At 38.3% G+C, this 17,352-nt stretch overlaps 1 protein-coding gene across 1 annotated transcript; it reads left to right on the forward strand.

The window, feature by feature from the left end:
- Positions 1-11,549: 11,549 nt before the first annotated feature.
- LOC131938850 (uncharacterized) lies at positions 11,550-13,683 on the forward strand. The gene is made up of 4 exons (XM_059297074.1): positions 11,550-11,564; positions 12,024-12,231; positions 12,807-12,969; positions 13,606-13,683. The coding sequence occupies exons 2-4, from the start codon at positions 12,041-12,043 to the stop codon at positions 13,681-13,683; spliced, it is 432 nt and encodes a 143-aa protein (XP_059153057.1). The 5' UTR covers positions 11,550-11,564; positions 12,024-12,040.
- The last annotated feature ends 3,669 nt before the right edge of the window (positions 13,684-17,352 follow it).

A 17,352-nucleotide genomic window follows, 5' to 3' on the forward strand; every position in this document is an offset into this window, starting at 1 on the left:
CTTCCAATAGAAAAAAAAACTTGTTTCTGTTGATCTCATGAACCTAATAAGTGCAGAAAGATAGGTGCTCATTAAAATTCTTTTCTCTTGTAGTTCAGTACTTTTGAAACATCAAATCGTTTGGACATTGGCAGAGGCGTAGCGAGGGGGGGGGGGATATATCCCCGGGCGACGACCCAAGGGGGCGCCAAAATGGGTTGGAAAACAAATCAAAAGCTCATTTTAGCTGCAGTTTTGCATTATTAATAAATTCAAAATTAAAAATTGGTCCCGGGGGGGGGGGGGGGGGGGGCAAATTGAAAGATTGTCCCCGGGCGCTGGGAAGGGTCGCTAAGCCTCTGGATATTGGTGTAATATTTCTAAGTTACCTAAATAGTTAATGTTATAGAATCTATTAAAAATACACGTATAGAAAAATCGATAATATGTGTATTTAAAAATTACACATGTGTGGGTGTATGTGTGTGTGAGTAGGGGCGCCGCCCTTGCACAATTAAAAATATATATTTTTACGAAAACCTCCGCTAAAGTGTTCTAATCAAATCCCCAAAGTTTAATAGCGATCAGATGAACGGTGTCAAACCGCAATCGTCTTTTATTTTTATATACTTAACCCGTCCCGGAGCGTTGCCGCGGGAACGGAAGAAAGTATGAATTAATATCTTAAGTGGGTTTCATCATTGCGTTACTAATCCTATATTCTTAGACGTGTGATCTAGTTTTCTAAAACAATGCCTTCGCTTGGATTATATATATCTGGGCATGGGTTTACCTACAGTACCGCATGAAAGCCTTGAATGCACGTTAATCACTAAACGTAATAGTGAGGTAGACTATAGTGACCGCCCTAGTGCCAGGGCGTAGAGGAGCGCTCTCGGGAGCACAAGATTACATTACCGCAGGAGCGTCGCGGACTGCCATTGGCTCCTTAAAACTAACACCGGCGCATGGTGCTCACAAGATAACACAGAGCGCAAAATAATACCCTGCCGGGACGCCGGCGAACTCGCATGATTCAATTTAGTGAGCGACGATAACGACCCATCTTATCCATTATCTATCACACTGTTTAGAACGAATGTAGGCGCCATTGCACACAAGGGAAAGCGAAAGGCGCCAAAACGAACCATGCAGGAGCGCCGGATGACACGCCTGATTCGATATAGTCAACGATTATTGTTGCCCACCTTTAGAGTATAACAATTTTTTTTTTAAAACTAACGTGAGCGACATAGTACTCGTATGGGAGCCCGGGGTGCTTCGGGTCTCGCAATCCACGGGGCGCTTGTTGCAGAATATAGTAGTATCCCTTACCCGTTAAACAGGACGCCCGATTCACGTATCCCAAGTGCCATCATAGCCGCTCTAGAACTCTTGGTGCCAGACTGTGTTTTTTATGAAACTCGCAACCCCCGGGCGCTGCCCTTAAGAAACTTTTATGTGTCCTTTCACAAAAATCTTCTCGGGATGTTCTCATCAACTCCCCAAAGTTTCATAGTGATTGATTGTACGGTGTCAAAGAGCAATCGACTTTTTTAATAGATATACCGTATATAGAGATGAATCTAATCGCGCCTTGTCGGGGCACCACCCCTGCGAATTTGAAAATCCGCAGGAGTATTCTGAACAACTTCCCAAAGTTTCATGTTGATGTGATTAAAGGTGTAGTAATCCATAAAAGACAAACATACACATGCACACACATACATTGCTTTTTTATATTTATAGACTAGCGTACCCGCCGGAATAAAAGAAAGTGCGAAATTTATAAGAAGGGATTTATCAATACGTTACCAATCTTACATTGTTAGACGCGTGATCTTGTTTTATAAAAGTCAGTATTCAAATGTAAACAATACCTGCGCTTGGATAAAAAAATCGGGAAATGTGTTCACCTACATTACCGAATAAAAACCAGGAATGTACGTTAATCACTCACCGAAATAATGAAGCAAAACACACTTCGGCGACCGCTCAAATCTCAGGGACGTAGAGGGACTTGAGCATACCTAACTTTCACTCTCCCGCTAAATCGCTCACACTGCAATCTTTCGTCAACCCCCCCTCACCCACACACACTATAAATAATAACGCCTGAGCAGTTAGATCACACAGCACAGAATTTGACGCTTGGCTTGCCTTTAATACACACCACTACCCTATCTATGCCTCGTCAGACACTTCTACCCCTCCCCCTCTGTCCACTTCCCCCTCAGACATGATAACTCCACATCCGCTTTAACTGTTCCTACGACCCCACCACCCACCCCAACATTAGTTTCGAATATCTATTCATTTACTTACTTAAAGTTCTAAATCTTGCTTCTTTCCCCTTATCTTTCACACAGCAACCTTTTGAAAACTCAACGCGACAAGTATATAAATAAAGACTCTTTCATCTGGTCAACATAATTTGTTTCTCTACATAGAAAATGCTTCACTGTCCCATTGACTCTCCCCAACACCCCCCCCCTCTTTCAACAATTTCCTCTCCACTCCCCACCCGGACTCCTGACACTTTCATTTGACCTTCACCCCTTTTACTGTTATCCCTTTCAATTTTGTATAATCACACACATGACATACTTTTATTTGCAATTAAAACAAGTACATCAACATCACATTTTTTACATAGTTTCAGATGAAAACGAAAGGTTTTGAACATGTACATAATGAATATTTACATGATGTCATGTATATGATTATAACAAAAATTACAAAAGATGGCAGTAAAAGGGATGGAGGTCCAATAAAAGTGTCAGAAGTCTGGGTGGGGAGTGGAAAGGATATTTTTCCGAGAATGACAAAGGGCCAGTGGAGCATTTTCAATGTAGGGAAACAAATTAAGTTGACTAGTTAAAAGGGTGTTTATTTATGTACTGGTCGCATTGAGTTTTCAAAAGGTTGCTGTGTAAAAAATGAGGGGAAAGAAACAAGATTTAGAACTTTAAAAAGTAAATGAATAGATATTCGAAATTGATGTTGGGGTGGGTGGTGGGGTCGTTGGAACAGTTAAAGGGAAAGTGGTGTTTTCATGTCTGAGGGTAAGTGGATAGAGGGGGAGAGGGGGGAGTGGGTAGATGTGTCTGACGAGGCGTGGAGAGGGTGTCTGCGTGTTTTAAGGCAAGCCAAGCGTCAAATTTTGTGCTGTGTTATCTGACTGCTGAGGTGTTACCATTTGTAGTGTGTGTGGGTGGGGGGGGGGGGGAGGGTTTGACGAACAGATTGCTGTGTGAGCGAATTTGTGGGAGGGTGAAAGGTTGGTATGTTCAAGTCGGTGTTTATGTTTAGATGAATGTTTAGTACCGACAGGTTAGGGGTGGGTAGGCGTGTAGCTATCACGGGGTTTGGGGATACAGTGGAGTTTTATAGATCAAAAAATTGGTGTTCACATAAAAGAGTTAGTAAAGTTAACGAAACAACTGTAAGTGTTAATTTGGTGATAATACAATGAATACAAAAGGAGTACGGGTCATTGGGGTCATTTGTACGTTGTGGACCAAAGTACCTTACATATATGATAATAGTAATATAGTAACAAATGATAGCTTTACAATGTTTGTAAGCTTTATAAATTAAACAATACACAAAAAGCAACAATAGGAAAATGAATGGCAAATGATAAATGATGCGACACAAAGTGGGGACATGAGGGTTGAGGGGTGGGAGTTACATTAATGTTGTTAGAAATGTATTTGGATAATACATCATTGTCACTGTTTAACATAGTACTTCATCACAGGGGTGGTGGTGATGGGGACGAGGGGATGCAGTTTTGAGGGGAAATTTGATATTGGGATCATGAGGTTTAGGGGCGGGGGGCGGAGAGGGTGTTATGAAAGGGGGTTGTGTCAGTTCGATTAGGCGTTCCAAGTGGCAAAAGCAGTGTAATATGTTCTTTACGGTTTGGTGTTGTTAATTATGGTATATGTGTTTGAGTGCTGTCATTGTCGAGTCGTCTACGATAAATCAAGTCTAGTACGTGTCCCGTGAACTGTACCTTGTCGTGTTTTGCTTTTATTCTGCTGTTCCAAATAGTTTGTCTATATATAGCTACCGTCCTTGCTTTTTGCTCAAGGTCCGTCCTATCTCTTTGTTTTGGGATTTTGTTTAGAGTTATGACTATATCGATATTGTAGGTCTCGTTTTTTATTATTTTGTTTTCTAGCGTCTTTTTCATGTTTTGTATGGTGGGGCATTCTAAATAGATGTGCGTTTCGTTTTCGGGTGTGTTTTGTCTGCATAGTGGGCAAAATGGTTTCTGGTGTTTTGCTAGGGGTGTTGAATTGTAGATGAGTCTGTAAGTTATTTCCCTGGCTTTGGGTGTGATGGTTTTGAGGTGTAGGTTTCTGAAGGTGTCCATTGTGTCTGTTAGAGCGTATTTCCTACACCATTGAATTCTGTCGTATAGTGGAGTTGAGAGCTTTTGCACTAACTTTTTGTAAATGTTTTGTGACTTTTTGTGAACAAGTTTTTCGTTGTTTTTTAATATTTGTAAACATTCTGTGTAAAAGGGACTGTGTTTTCCTCCTATGTAATGTGGAGTTGTATTATTGATTTTTGTAAGTTTGTTTAGCTGAATGCCTATATAGTAGTGAGCTAGAGGGTGAAAGTTTGGTTGGCTAATTATTCTGCTAATGTGTGTTAGTCTGAATGTATTGATTTTGGTCTGTATATCGTGCAGGTTTATTCCTCCATGAAGTTTGTTTTGTACTAAAGTGTTGTGGCTAATGTTTGAAATTGTGGTCTGAAATATGTACTCTCTAATGATTTTATTCAGATGTTTAATTGTTGGCTTTGGGATTGTTTTAGCCGTGGCTATATAGGTAATTTTTGGGATGACATACCTATTAATTATAGATGACCTAGCAAAAATTGTTGTTGAGCTAAATTTATAAAGTGCTATGGTGTTTTGGATTTTGCTTAATACTTGTTTCCATTCATCATCGTTGTTGGTGTGTGGGTTACTATAGTGGGTTATGCCGTAAAGTTTTAGTTTGTTGGTACCTAGCATGTTAAGTGGGTAATTGGGTTTGTTGATCCACCGTCCAAGTCCCATAATTTTGGTTTTCATTAGGTTAATTTTTGACCCGCTACCCAGCCCAAAGTCCAGGAAAATGTCTGTTATTAGTATGATAGATTTTTCGGTTTGGAGCGTAAAAGCTGTATCATCAGCGTACGCTAGAATTTTTTTGTTTAATTGATTTGGGATGTCGATTCCTCTAATGTCTCTAGTGTTTCTAATGCATTCTAAAAGGGGTTCGAGTGTTAGTATATAAAGGATTGGAGATAGGGGACAGCCTTGTCTGACTGATTTATTTATTCTAAAGGGTTGGGAAATATTTTGGTTTATCAGTAAGTGACTATGTGCATTATAATAGATTATTTTTATCCATGTCGTAAAGTATTGTCCTAAATTGTTTGCTTCTAAGATTTTGTGAAGGTATTTGTGAGCTACCCGGTCGAAGGCTTTTTCTTGATCTAAACTGAGTATGCATCCTTGTGAAACAATCTAACTTATGAAGTTCAATTCTGTATGTTTGTAACCAAGGATTAAAAAGGCGTAAAAGAAAAAAAAACATTTCTTTATCGTCAAGTGTTAAATGTCTAAAGTGCTTATCAATGATTTATAAAATTAAAAATAATTAAAACTGAAAGTATAGTAAAATCGTTTTCATTTTTCAAACTTATAGTAATAATTGTCGGCATATTTATTAAACAAACTTTTTAAAAAATATCATCTTTAAATATTTTTTTTAATAATGTCTGAAAATTATTTACATTTAGTCATTTAGCATTTATTACTTCCCTTGATAAATTAGGAAAACACAATTACTTCCCTTTAAAAAAAACATTACATCGGGTGGAAAAGAATTTACTTTTTATTACTTTGTTTTGGTGTTTAAATTACCATTTTTATGATCCTATTAATTAAAAAAATAATCAATTTTTCCCTATATTACACGCTCTCTATGAAAAGTTTTATATCCGTCATCATATTGTAATTGGCATCATAGGAAAGCTAAAGTTCTCCATTTCTTGATAATCTTAATTTCCATCACCTCGGAAACACCCAAATTTTACAATCGGCTTTGCTGTTTACACAGATATGGTATTTTCGTGACCTACTTTTCGTTACTTTTGGCTGTTTTTCTCAGTTCGAAGGTTTTAACACTATAAAGCCTGTTACTTTTTTTATTTATTAAACAATCGCCACCATATTTTCAGTAATTGTTCTTCATGCAGAAATCAAACTTTTGTCACGATGGAATTATGATGGCTTTTATAGAAAAAAAATATATGGTAATTAATATGCAAATTTTGAAACTTTTGAACACTAAAAATGGTACGATTTATTAGACTTTGTAAAATTCTTACTAGTAGCTATTTCAAAAAGTTTTCGTGACAAAAGGTTTAATATATACTGAAAGCAGTTTAAATTTAATTGCTATAGGTGCGTAAATAAAAAAGCCTTAGCATTTTTAAAAGTACCAAAAAATTCAAAATGGTTTTTTTTTGGGGGGGTTTTCATGACAACCAAAATTGTTTTAAACCCTTTTTTTTTTGCTGTTTAATACTTACTTTTATATGCCAAACATGATAAAAGTACTCAAAATGCTTTAGATGTTAAATTGTAAAAAAAAAATAGGGAAAAAACGCGCATATCCCCTTAATACTGCCTTTTCTTATTCTATACACTGAACATTCTGTTAAATAATTATTTTTTAAAATCATTAACAGTTAATAAGCCAGCTCCTAAATGTCCCATTTCGCTTTAAACATTGCGACAGACTATGGATAAGAAAGGTTACTATAGTCTTTACGTAAATCAAATCCTGACGTGCTCCGGCAATCCCACGGGTTGCTATTTGGCGCCCCGGGCCTTCCCGTGTTCGCTATGTCACCTACGTTCGTTTTAGTTAGTGCAATAGCATATGGATACGTTGGGGCACAATAGTCGTTTACTAAGCTGAAACAGAGGTTCTGCCGGCGCCCCAGCATGGAGATATTTGGCGCCGCGGGCCAGACTGTGAGCACTTTGCATTTATGTTTGCGTTTATGTTTTCTTTGGGTTGGGGTTGGGTTTGCGTTTGTGGTTGGGTTTGTGTTTGATTTATTTTCGTTTGCTTTTTTGTTTGTGTTTGTGTTTTCTTTGTGTTGGTGTTTGCGTTTGTGGTTGGGTTTGTGTTTGCATTTATGTTTTTGTTTGTATTTGTGTTTGCGTTTGCATTATGTTTGCATTTTTTTGTTTGTTTTGGTTTTGGTTGGTTGTGATTAAGGTGGGCAATGCTGGGTATATGCTGATTACTAAACACACGTCATGGTCCTTTAGAGATTGGTTTTGCACAGAGGCAAGTGCAGGGCTTGGCCGGTACGGCTAGTATAGAAATATATATATATATATATATATATATATATATATATATATATATATATATATATATATATGAATGTAGGGTCATCTTTTCCTGACGTTGGCCCCGGGCATCTATATATCTCTGCATCATTTCACTGAGTTAAGTATTTATGTTTGAAACGGTGAACGCTAAGCTTTGTGAATAAATTTTTAAAAAGTTTGATTCTTTGCACCTCGTTACCAAGGAGCTAGTAGTAAATGGTGGATTAAACGACTGTTACTGAAATCTTTTAAGCGGTTTAAAAGTAGGAGATAGCCGTTTTTATATTTTTTTCTTGAAAAAATACAAAAATAATGTTAATTCTGCAGTTAAATACTTACGTTAACAAACTTTCATGTTAAAATAAGTAGCAACAAGTTCATAAGTAATACCAATGTAATGGCATTTAAAAAAAATTCATAAAAAACGTTTTAATAACAAGCTTTTATGTAATGATGCACTAAAAAGTAGAAAATAAATTATAGACTACTATTTAAATAACTATAAAGAAAAGCGTGGGTCACTTTAGTATCTATTGGATACCTTTACTAATGTTAAGGAAGACACCCACGCTTTTCTTTATAGTTATTTAAATAGTAGTCTATAATTTATTTTCTACTTTTTAGTGCATCATTACATAAAAGCTTGTTATTAAAACGTTTTTTATGAATTTTTTTTTCAGTACTTTACATGTTTTATCTACAATAGAGTTACATGACTAAAAACCATTGCGCGCCTACTGAATATCACGTTCAGTAGGCGCGCAATGGTTTTTGAACGCAGCCATTACGTGGTCGTGAAGGCGCAGCTATTGATGACGCGTGTGGTGTGGTTGGCTAGACATGCCTACTAATTCGGTCCAAATTTTAATTAATTCATAAAAAATCAATTAGGCATCCAATTAAGTCAAATTTAGTTTCAGATTGCATTGTCTTCATGTCTTGACCCACGTGCCAACTGTGAATCGTGTCGGTCAAGTACAACTGTCCGAATTTTCACTCCTGCGTTTCCGTCTAGACAGACTGACGACTGACGACAGACTGACGAGGAAGTGAGTTAAATAAAAGCTTGTAAAAATTAAAACTATTAAACTTTTCTCAAACAAACCTACCTGCTCCCTATGCGATCTGGCATGAATGAATTCACTTTCTCACGAGATGGTGGCGTTGTATTGAGTGAGCAATACCAACAACGTATGTTGAAAGTGCGGTGGCTAAATTGAGTTAACAAGAAATTAATCCTTATATGGTCAGGAGGAAGGCAGGCGATTCTTTCGGCCATCCCGCCCTAGGCTGGATGGCGTACCAAACGTTTTCCTGATAATAAACATAATTTTAAAAAGTTAGTTGTTTGTATGAGTGTGTTTATGCGTATGCGTACCTGCATGTGCGTACCTGCATGTATGTAAGTGTGTGTGTCTGTATTTGTGCATGGGCGAGTGTGTGCATATGTGGGTCTTTCTGTTTGTCTATACCTTTTCAGTTAGTTTGACACAATTTTGTATATAACTATTATACGCTATTACACGCCGAGGTTACAGAAATAGGTGAACTCTACTTCACTTACCGCATTGGCTGTCATGTTTGAAAGAGATTAGTTTAATTGTATTATTTTCCGTGCATTTAAAAGCGAGTTTTTTTACGTTTTATAAAAGATTTTTTTGGTTACAAAGATTACGCCATGTAAAGATGTAATGCACAGTTCAAATACAATAAGCTAGTTAAGTAATGTATACAGTGGCGTAGCGAGGTCGGGTGTCACCCGATGCGGCACTTAATGGTGTCACCCACCCAGAGGCGTAGCGACCCTTCCCGGGGACAAACTTTCAAGTTTTTGATTTGCCCCCCCCCCCCCCTCAAGTATTTCTCTATATATTTTGCTATTTTTTGCCTTGGTGTCACCCCCCTAAATGGTGTCACCCGGTGCGGTCCGCCCCCCCTCCCACTCGCTACGCCCCTGAATGTATGCACTTACATTATTATACTATTTATTTGCACATCGCCGTGTTTTAAAAACAAATGAAACGTTTTTATTTTCTCGTATATAGGCCTACGAAGTATAGAACAAGTCTTGTAATCGTGCAAAAAAAAAAATCGAGATTTTCGCAACGCCGTTTTACTCCTACCTTAGTCGGAAAAACATAGTTTTGCAATCTTGTCCGTATGCCTGTGTGTGTGTATGCGTGTCTGTGTGTGTGTGTGTGTGTAAACACGATAACTTGAGTACGTTACAGCTAGGTTCATGAAATTTCATAAATAAGTATCATATCAAAATCGTAGATCCGTATCAACTTTTCCAATAACCGGAAGTGGAACATTTTCTACTTTGAATTTTTCAAAAGCCTATAACTTAAGTATTATTTCAGATAGATAAATGAAATTTCACGTGTAAGTAAAATATCAAATTTTCTGCCTTCTGTCAAATTTTGAGTAATATCCGTTAAACGGAAGTGGTAATTTTCACTATTTCCGATTTCTCAAAAAGCGCATGTGAATTTATAAAGCATTAATAATATTCCGCACTAGTATTCACATTTTATATGGCGTTCACTTGGTGTGCAATTCTTTTTTCTACGAGATCTTATTCCATTTCAAAAATTTTAAGTATTTAAAATGGATTAAAAACATGTCTATATCCGAGTTGCACTCCCCTATTGTTTCATATACAAATATTCGAGAAAGTTTAAGGGAGATCACTCACGATTTATTTAAAAAAAACTGTCTTGAATACAGAATATATTTCGGTGTCCTAAAGTAATACATTAAGCTTCATTGATTCCTCAAAAAAGATTACTTTTGCTGGACCGATTTCTTTCAAAATTTTCATGCATGTCAAGACTCGATGACAAAGCACTATTTCATTACACGTGAGTGAATGAAATGTTTAATTTTTAAAAATAAAATCAATGTTTTCTTTATAAAATATTACTTTTATGCTCTATTTATACACAGCTTAGTTGCCTTCATTCGGTGCGTAGTAGTTTTTTCTATTCTATTCTATTCTATTTTTTTTTAAAAGTATTTTTTTTTTAATTTAAAATAAGTAAAATTAAGAATATTCGAGAAAGTTTAGGAGAGATCATTCCCGCTGTATAGGTGAAGAGGATCTACCGTCGTATATTTAGGTCTTATACATTTTAGCATTGTAAACTTGCTGCTGTTTATCTAAAAGTTTGAAGAAAGTTTAATTTGTCTTAAAATATTGCACACCGTGAAAAGGCGCACTAAACGCCATGTAACACTGGAGTTTTTGTTTGTCAACAAGGTCCCACTGCTGAAGGATGTAGCATCACATACAGATGTTTAAAGATGATAGTCAACAGGCTTTGGCATATGGTGGGTTGTTGTTTCTGTGGCAGTCACTGTTAATCTTAGTTAAAAAAAATGAACGGTTTTTCCTAAGATATTATTTTATGCAAAATATGACCCATTCATATGTAATGGTTTTATACACATAATTTACCGCGTGTGTGATTTATTTTAAAATGTAGGACTTTTGGTTAATAATATCAATTCAATAATGCGATAATAATCTAGTATCTGACACTTTGCCGAAATCTCTCTCTCTCTCACTCTCTCTCTCTCTCTCTCTCTCTATATATATATATATATATATATATATATATATATATATATATATATATATATATATATAGGCTATATAAAACACTGCTTATATAAATATATCTATAGATATAACAAATCACACCTAATTATATCACAGAGTAAATTTCTATCCGTAAGCTCTAACTTAATCTAGCCGTAGTCCTTAAGACGTAAACTGATCATTTACCTAAACCTAACAGCAACACGAACAGAGACAAATCCTTATACGCTACTATATTTCTCTCCATTCGTCCCGAGAACTCCGTCAACCTCGATGCTTCATTGCTCCTGAACATACCCAATCTCATCAGCTCAGAGGCTAAGCTGATATAAAAAATCAACAGCCCTAACCTACACCCAAGTGTTAGCTATAACGACTAGGGATCGTTCTGCTTTGCAGCATTATCGACAACGGCATAATTAGCTTTTAAAAAGATGTACATATAACTGGTAACTGTAGCAATCTCAATAATGATATCAACGTTTTCCCAACAGAAACACGTGGGACAAAAATTTTGCACCAGTTTTATTTTTCTATTGATATGTATCATTCCAGTGCAAGGTACAATATGTTTAATTAGTTAATTAATTAATCAGTTAAGTAAAGTAGAATTCATGTTTCTTGACCTCGGTGTATTAAGGGGTGGTGTGGTCAGCACTATGCCCAGCCACTTTAACTGTCCCCAAAGTGAGTCTGGTACCCAATAGAGCTTGTTGAACTAGTCCAGAGTCCGAACCGAGGTTCGAACTCGATACCTTCGGGAAAATAGCCGAACGCTCTATTTTTTTGACCACGTCAATCTGTTAATTAACTTATGGACGTATCTAAATTGTATTCTTCAAATTTCAAAATCTGATGGCAAACTTGCAGCCTGCTAATTACTCATCTGAAATACAGAGCACAGTAAAACTGAAGATCACTCAGCCAATATTTATATTTTAAAACTACAAAACAGTTACACATACATTTTGTTAACTGAATAAAAGTGAATTCACCCCTGCCCCCTCCGGGTTTCCCCAGCCCTCCCCAGCAGCACCATGGGAGACTACTTCGTGGCATATCTGCCCCGTCTGCCCGCGGGCAGCACTGCCCAGGCACACGTCATCAGCCCGTTCATCGAGTGCACTAAGGTGACCCAGACGGTGACCTACGTCAGCCCAGCTAACGTCACCACACAACGTGTCATTCAGACGTGGGCCGCCATCTTTGACATTCCTGTGGATGTCATGTATGTCATCAACTGCTTCGTCTACTTCACCTACAGATCTTGTCCTGTCGGGCATAGTTTTTTTTTCTTTAGTGGAGGGGGGGGGGGGGGGGGGGAGAAGAGAATCAATTTCGTTTAATTACGACACTCTTCTATTAGTTCTAGCCATAACCTTATAACCAGTTTCTTCCTGGCATCTCTTCGGAGCACCCCCCCCCCCACCTTGAAGAAACAAGTCTACCACTCATCCCCCCCCCCCCCCCTCAACCGAAATATAGACAAATATATACTTTTACCTACACCCACATTTTATCCACAATATCCAATAATTTATTCGCATAAACTCGTAAACACTATCTTATATGTTAGCTGAGAGTTAGCTCGTCTACATTGTTCAAATGATTATCTATTTCAAAGCTCTAAGTTATTTATTAAACGCTATTATCAACATGTTTTATCGTATATAAAAACAAGACTATTTTAGGCATATGATGAACAGCGTGTTTCATAATAAAGTCAAGACTATTTTAGGCAACACGGCAAGTAGGCCCTGTAACATCTATGTATTCTAAGTATCTACGTATCCTCTACTACAGCCCAACACAAACGGGAATATCCGGAGCCTTCGTGTACCGAGGAAACGGGAAGTTCAGTTTGGATGTTTACATTGACGTCAAAGGTCAGCAGGTCACGGCCTATATTCCTGTTGTACCGGTGGAGGGGTTTGGTCGGCGCTACTTGGTTCACACCTTCAAGCAAGTAAATTTTGCACACGTCCATCTCTGTTACTTATGGTCACAGGCTATTCAAATTTGTTTGTATTGCATCGTATAATTATAATAATTGTATCAAGTTTTTAATATTTACGTGGGTTACACATAACACGTTATGGTTCTAGTGGAATAAAAAGCCGATTATGAATTTGTAAGCAGTTTTTTTAAACATTTCTTGGGGGGTGGGGGGTGGGGGTGACAATTGAAACTTTGGATGGGGGGGAGGGAGCCGAAACAACACTTGCTAAGGTATTAGATAATACATTTTCGATACAAATGTTGTGTCCCGGGAGGTGGTGGATGTGCACCAGGATATAGATCCCCCTCCCCCCCCCCCCCACACACACACTTCCCAAGCGATGATGCAAGAAACACCAGTTTGTGAAAGTTATGGTTTGTATTGTGAGCAATAAAACACGTACTTTCGCTCACGAATTCTTCCAACCGTCTTCTGACAGCGAGCATCCAGTTCTTGTCATCGTGTCAGGGCCGGATATGACAACAGTCACAGTGACGTCACCAAACATCCAGAACATCAGGACCGCAGACGACCAGGATACAAAAGATGGCGACACGTTCACGTTTAGTTTAAAACGGTTGGTGTTGTCGTGTTTTCTCTTAGGAGAAGCGTCCATGTCACAAGGTACGGGGCAAATCGCCGGAGTACCGGCGGATGCGTCTGTTGCAGTTTTACCGCTGAATATAGTAGTACCCCCTTATCTACTATGCACATAAATTCTTCCAGGCATCTCTTCGGGGGGGGGGGGGGGGGCTTCGTCCCCCACGAAAAAAGTCTACCGCCCCCCCCCCCTCCCCGAACGAAATGGAATTTATATAGAAAATATATACATTTAACAGTGTCCGCCCCGCACCCCCGAAAAAAGTCTACCCCCCCCCCCCCCCCCGAAAATTTCAAGTGCCCCCTCGGAGAAAAAAGTCTGGAAGAAACTCTGACTATGCAGGATGCCCAATTAACCGAGTGCTAAGATTGCCGCTCTGGAACTCTGGGCGCCAAACCATGTATTGACTAAATTTTCACACTCCATAAGAATTTTCTCATCAACTACCCAGTTTCATGGCACTTGGATAAACGGTGTCTGGCCACATCCGACTTTTATTTTTATGCAATGTATATAAAGAAGAATCTAATCGCGCCCAGGTGGGGCGCCAACCCTGCGAATATGAATTTTGTGCGTGTGTGTAGGAACCTCCCCTGCAGTATTCTCAACAACTTCCCAAAATTTTATGGCGATCAGATGAAAAGTGTAGTAATGCATCAAATAGATAGAAAGAGAGAGAGAGAGAGATAGAGACTCACACATATACACGCACGCACACACGAAGGCACGCACGCATGCAGGCACGAGCAAACATTGCTTTATATTTATATATATATATATATATATATATATATATATATATATATATATATATATATATATATACGCGTACATGTATGTGTATAAGCTTTAATCACTGCAGAAGTAACGATGTCTATCTTTAGTCTGTGAATAATACAGTTGTATGTAGCATTGTTTCTATAAAGTTAGCTCGTTTACGTCATCTTGTAATATGTGTCGACTTCTATTTAAAAGACTATTTTAATTTAATTAATCATTATGGAAGAGGCAATTTTAATTTCTTCTGTACATTTTGCAAATGTTTGCCTTGGCGTCACCCCCCCCCCCCCCCACCCCCAAACGGTGTCACCCAGTACAGCCCGCACCCCAGCCCAACCCTACGCCTCTGGGGGAGGGGTCTCCACAATTTTTCTAACAGACACAAATCGTGTTGGTGTCTGTGGTGACGAGGTTTACGAGTTTCAACAAGAGCGGTCTAGTACACAAGTCGTATCCTCTCGTTCTTAAACACAACCCCTGTCTTATCTCAGTACACAACACATCCGCTCTCACTATCTTATCTCAGTACACAACACATCCGCTCTCACTATCTTATCTCAGTACACAAAACATCCGCTCTCACTATCTTATCTCAGTACACAACACATCCGCTCTCACTATCTTATCTCAGTACACAACACATCCGCTCTCACTATCTTATCTCAGTACACAACACATCCGCTCTCACTATCTTATCTCAGTACACAACACATCCGCTCTCACTATCTTATCTCAGTACACAACACATCCGCTCTCACTATCTTATCTCAGTACACAAAACATCCGCTCTCACTATCTTATCTCAGTACACAACACATCCGCTCTCACTATCTTATCTCAGTACACAACACATCCGCTCTCACTATCTTATCTCAGTACACAACACATCCGCTCTCACTATCTTATCTCAGTACACAACACATCCGCTCTCACTATCTTATCTCAGTACACAACACATCCGCTCTCACTATCTTATCTCAGTACACAACACATCCGCTCTCACTATCTTATCTCAGTACACAACACATCCGCTCTCACTATCTTATCTCAGTACACAACATATCCGCTCTCACTATCTTATCTCAGTACACAACATATCCGCTCTCACTAATCCCTTGTTATTCACGTTCACCATCATTTAACCCGTACTCGACACTGTTTTACAACACCATACTAACGACACACACACACACACACAAACACACACACACAGTCTACAGCACTTCGTTCCACTTACATAGCTTTTGTACAAATTACATCAACACAGTGTCTTATTGTCTTTTCACTACTAGACTATATATATATATATATATATATATATATATATATATATATATATATATATATATATATATATGACGTTGTGTGTGTGTATGAGTACGTGTGTACGTGTGTACGTGTATGTGTGCGCGCTTGTGTATGTGTATTTATAAATGTGTGTGTGTATATATATGTGTGAGCATTCTGCAATGAATAAAGCGGGAGTGATCTCCCTAATATTTCTCCAATATTCTTATATAACACTACAAGGGATGGCCACTAGGGACTTAGACATTATTTTTAATCCATTTTTAATGGAAATTACTCACAATTTGACAGAAGACAGAGAATTAGATATTTTCCTTTTATGTGAAATTTCGTCTATTTATATGAGACAGTAATCAAGTTATAGGCTTTCTAAAAAAACAAAAGAAGAATAAGTTCCACTTCCGATTACAGGAACTCGCTTAAAACTTGATACAAAACTACAATTTTGATGTATTACTTATGTAAACAATTTCATCAACCCATCTGTAACGGTACTCACAGTCACATCCACACAGACTCACCCACCCACACACACACCTACACACACACACACATACGGACAAGATTGCAAAACTATGTTTTTCCGACTCAGGGAGGTGTAAAACGTCGAGATTTGCAAAACAATTTGAATTTGTTTTTTTGTTTTTTGCATGATTACAGTACTTCCACTATACATCGTGTACGTGGAAGTAAAAACGTAAGCCAGTGTTCGACTACATTAACTGCACTAAGTTCCGCTGTCTAAAAATATCTCTGCACGAGCTGTCTCAACAGGACATGGCCATATAAGGACTGGTCTTGGTTACGTGGAAAAGCACGACACGCTGTCTCCGGGTTCAAATGTCTGTTACCGTAAATGGCGAACGTTTAAAAATAAAATGCTGTTGTTGTAATCCTGTGCTTCGTGCTGGATTCTAAGAGTCCGGGGTTAAAAAATGAACTTGAGAATCTGCATGAGTAGCATGCATCGTTTTTTTATCAGTTTGGGTGGGGGGGGGGGGGGGGGCAAGCTCTCCCTGATAAAAGCAAACATGCTTATTCGAAAAAAAAAAGAAAGAATCATGAGAGTTATAGACCAGAGTCATTTCGTCAAAGTTGAACATTTCATGCTATTGTAGCCCTAAATCTAACTTCTAATGTCACATTATACGAAATCTAACCCTCCGTCGTTCGCTTAATTTTTAATTAATTAATTATTTTATAACCAGCGAGCAGGCTTTTGTGAGTGGGCGATGTGACATCACTCAAGATGTCATTGGTTCCCTGACCGGTAAGTATCCGTGACACAGCTAAACCAGGCTTCCGTGTTGTGTTCTGACTGTGTTCTCCGCGGAGGGGGTGGGGGGTTGAAGGGGGGCACTTGAAAATGTTGGGAGGGGGGGTTTAAATATTACTATGGGCGGGAGGGTGGACGCTGCTAAAAGTATAATATGTTTTCTATATCAATTATGTTTCGTTTAAGTTGGGGGGTGGGGGCAGTAGACGTGCTTAGGAGCAGATGCCTGAAGGAAACTGCCAGGCTTATTAAGGAGACTACTGTAGGATTAACGTGAGAAAGTATTGTAATCGTCCGTTGTTAGAACATGGCACTGTCAAAAGCACGGTTGGCCATTTGGTCAATGTTTATGTTTTGTCTAATTATTCTGTTTAATTACATCAAC

Source organism: Physella acuta, unplaced genomic scaffold (genome assembly GCF_028476545.2).
Source record: "Physella acuta isolate Inbredline_101_S28 unplaced genomic scaffold, ASM2847654v3 ptg000258l, whole genome shotgun sequence".
Lineage (NCBI taxonomy): Eukaryota > Metazoa > Mollusca > Gastropoda > Physidae > Physella > Physella acuta.